This window comes from Platalea leucorodia (genome assembly GCF_965183815.1).
Source record: "Platalea leucorodia genome assembly, contig: HAP1_HAP1_SCAFFOLD_235, whole genome shotgun sequence".
Classification (NCBI taxonomy): domain Eukaryota; kingdom Metazoa; phylum Chordata; class Aves; order Pelecaniformes; family Threskiornithidae; genus Platalea; species Platalea leucorodia.
In genome coordinates this window covers 103,699-107,675 of record NW_028121330.1, presented here as the reverse complement: position 1 = coordinate 107,675, position 3,977 = coordinate 103,699, and the positions used below count along the sequence as shown (strand labels likewise).

Genomic DNA, 3,977 nt, shown 5'->3' with positions numbered 1-3,977 from the left:
CACAGTCTTTCTGAGGGCATTTCCAAGAGCCCCCTTGACTTGCCTGTTCCGCAGGCTGTAGAGGAGTGGATTGGCCATGGGCGTGAGGATGGTGTAGAAAAAGGATAGCACTGACTTGAGCTGCCTCAGTGAGGCTGTTCTGGGTATCATATAGACAACGATGAGGGTACCATAGAAAACAGTGACCACGCTGAGGTGAGAGGAGCAGGTGGAGAAGGCCTTCTGCCTCCCCGTGGTGGCTGGGATCCTCAGGATCACAACTATGATGCAGATATAGGATACCAAGGTGAACACAAAGGGGAAGACCACATCCAGAAAGCAGATGATGAAAGTAACCAGTCTAAGCACCGTGGTGTCACTGCAGGCGAGCTCCAGCAATGGGGCAAAATCACAGAAGAAGTGATCAATTGCATTGGGACCACAGAAGTGTAAGTTGGAAAGTAGCCCGGTGACTATGGTAGACATTAGTAATCCTGCTAGCCAAGACCCAGCCGCCAGCTGGAGACAGAGCTTCTGCTTCATGAGGCTGGCATAGAGCAGGGGGTAACATATGGCCAAGTACCGATCCTAGAACATGGTGGCCAGCAGATGACACTCGGTACCTGCACAACAGGCAAAGAAAAAGAACTGTGTCATGCAGCCTTGAGCAGAAACTGTTCTGTCCCTGGTTAGGAAGCTGGCCAGCAGCCTGGGCAGGATAGTGGAGGTATAGCAGATTGCCATGCTGGAGAAATTAGGCATCTGCTCTGAGGCCCACGAAAGAAGGAGGAGGAAACCTAAGAAAAGGGAAGGGAATGTTGACAAAGGTAACAAGATGAATTTCACCAAGCACGATATTAGTTACCCTTGCCACGCCTTCAACTGACCGGGTACCAAAATGGATCCTCACAACCATACCAGAGCAAGAATATTTTTCCTGAAGGCCTTTTCAGTCCTTCACAAGTTAAAACCCCCCCTTTTCACGCTGCTGCTGGTGATTTCTCTGCTCGCTGTCATGGGGAATGCAGTCACCGTTGCCATCCTTTGGCTCCACCACTAGTGCCACGCCCCCAGGCATCCCTTCCGCAGCACCTTGTCCTTCTTGGATATTTGGTTCACTCTGGTCATTCCCCCTGACATGTTTGTCAGTCTCATGCTGGAGATTAAGATATCTCTGTGGCTGGAAGGTGTGGAAGGAAACAAGAGATTACAAAAGAGATACTTGGTATTACTTATTTTGAAAACAAGAGACTCTCAGGGATTCCTAGTGCAAAAAGGCGAGTACCTCTGAAAAGCAGAAAGAATAGCTTTCAACATGCACACTTAATTTGATTTGATGGTTTAGCATTTGTGCAATAGAAGAGATGAGTTTGGCACATAGGTGTGACAGATGTTTGCAATAGGTCTGAGTGAACGTGGAATTTGCCAGGAATGGGGTGAAATAGCTCGCAGCCTCTTTAAAATCTTCTCTTCTGGAGAAAGAATCCTTTAGGAGTGTTTGAGAAAGGTAGAAAGACGACAACAAATTCTCTGAGGGCTCAAACTGAAACGTAAACCAGAAAAATCAGGGGGTGAGAAAGGCTTGAAGGACTCTCTCTCTCTCTCTGTGCTATCTAGGAGGAAGACTGCAAGAAAGGAAAGAAGCAGAGAAGGAAGGATTCCTTTCATCCAGACGGTGAAATAATCACACTTGGGTTTTGCCATCTTCCTGTCTCGGCAGGATGAACTGAAATTCAGCATGGGAGCAGAAAATGAAACTGCAGTTACTGAGTTCATCCTAGAGGGTTTCTCAGGGCTTGATCAAAGCCTACAGCTCTTTCTCTCTCTGCTCCTTCTGCTCATATACCTGACAACAGTGATGGGGAACGCAACCATCATTTTCCTCGTGTGTGTAGATCACCGCCTGCAAACCCCCATGTACTTTTTCATCAGCAATCTGGCCTTCCTGGAAATCTGGTTCACATCCTCCACAAGCATCAAATTGTTTGTGATCCTGAGTTCTGATAGGAGAATGATCTCACTAAGCAGCTGCTTTGCCCAGTCCTGTTTCTATTTTGCCCTGGGCTGTACAGAGTTGGTTCTACTTGCTGTCATGTCCTTTGACCGCTACGTTGCCATCTGCCAGCCTTTGCGTTATGCTGCCATCATGAAGCCTCAGCTCTGCATCCACCTGGTTGCTGCTGCTTGGGTCATAGGCATCACAGTCTTGAGTTACCGTCTGGTCCTCCTCTACAAGCTGACTTTCTGTGGTTCGAACAAGATCCACCATTTTTTTTGTGACAACTCCCCCTTGTTCATATTGTCCTGCTCTGACCCCAGCCTGCTTTGGAAAACAGACTCTGTTTTATTATCGTTTATCCTACTCGATTCCTTATGTTTAACTCTGGCATTTTACATGAGCATCCTTTTCTGTATTCTGCACCTGCCAGCAGCCGCTGGGAGGAAAAAAGCTTTTACTACGTGTTCTTCCCACCTCACCACCTTGGCCATTGCATATGGGAGCTGCATTGCTCTCTATGTGCGTCCTTCCGGAGATGTTTCCTTGGAGACAAACAGAATTGTGGCTTTGCTGAACACTGTCCTGTACCCACTCTTAAATCCATTCATCTACAGTCTTAGAAACAAGACTGTCCTACTGGCCCTGAACAAAGCCACTGCCCGTGCAACAGCACAGCTTTTCCCCCAATCCTGATGCATTTCTGGACAGCAATTCCAATGAGCTGCTACGTTAAATATGCTAAATAATACCAGTGCATAGGTATGTAACCTGCAAATACCGATGCCTCAGGAGATGCATGTTCTTGTTGGGTTGTGTTAGGTTAAGTGAGAAGAAGCTCATCTGCACACACAAAGAAGGCACTACCAATGGCAGGAGGAGTAACCCAGTCAATACCCTGCCCCAGCTGCTCCCAGACCTGTCACAGGAGAGCCACCAGCTCATCAAGAGCCCATCTCCACAAAGCGAGAAGAGCACAGAGGCACCGTGGCAGGTGGGAACCCAAAGGACAGGCTCCTGAGCAAGGGACATCTTGTCCCAGCTCCTTCCAGGGCTGCCCTGGGAGAGCCATCAGCCCCGTTGTCCAGGTGTGAAACCCACCAAGAGGAGTCACTGCGAGCAGCTCTCTGGATCACCATTTGGACTCAGGGAATTGTTGCCTAGGGGCATAGGACACATTATGGGATGCAGGGGAAGAGCATTTTTGGGCTGCACAGGATTTATTATGGGAAGTGTAGGGGAGGACCCCGACCAGTGCAGTCTGCCCTGTTTTTCTCATTAAACTTAATTTCTAGCTCATTCCTGTGGGGGGGAATCTCTCTTCTGCGTGAACACATGAGCGCAGGGGGATGAGTGCAGCAACTGGAGAAGGACCATGGTGTCAGGCAGCCCGTATGTCATTAGTGCCAGCAACTGAGAGACCGGAGTCACTGGACTTAAGAGTTTGTGTGTGTGTGTGTGTGTGTGTGTGTGACTGGGTGGTCTGTAGCAGCATCTGGAATGGGGTTGCAACCTCAGAGGCTCATATGTCCAGGTGCGTGCACCTGGGGCGGCTGGTATCCAGGGCAGCTACTGAGGAGACCGAGCATCTGAGCCCAGCTGCTGGAGGGATCCACCCTGTACAGGTATATATAGAGAACAGAACAGAAGAGAATAGAATCGAACAGAATAGAACAGAATAGTTCAGTTGGAAGGGACCTACAAGGATCATCTAGTCCAAATACCTGGCCACTTCAGGTCTGACCAAAAGATAAATCATGTTATTAAGGGCATTGTCCAAATGCCTCTTAAACACTGACACGCATGGGGCATCGACCACCTCTCTAGGAAGTCTGTTCCAGTGTTTGACCACCCTCTTGGTAAAGAAATGCTTCCTAATGTCCAGTCTAAACCTCCCCTGGTGCAGCTTTGAACCATTTCCCCACGTCCTGTCCCTGGATGCAAGAGAGAAGAGATCAACACCTCCCTCTCCACTTCCCCTCCTCAGGAAGCTGTAGAGGGC

The 3,977-nt window shown here is 48.9% G+C and overlaps 1 protein-coding gene across 1 annotated transcript; it reads left to right on the top strand.

Annotated features, from left to right (window-relative positions):
• Positions 1–1,717: 1,717 nt before the first annotated feature.
• Positions 1,718–2,671, top strand: LOC309603896 (olfactory receptor 287-like; the record flags this gene model as incomplete). Its single annotated transcript, XM_082338780.1, has 1 exon — positions 1,718–2,671. One exon carries the CDS (start codon positions 1,718–1,720, stop codon positions 2,669–2,671), a length of 954 nt encoding a protein of 317 aa, XP_082194906.1.
• Between the last annotated feature and the right edge of the window lie 1,306 nt (positions 2,672–3,977).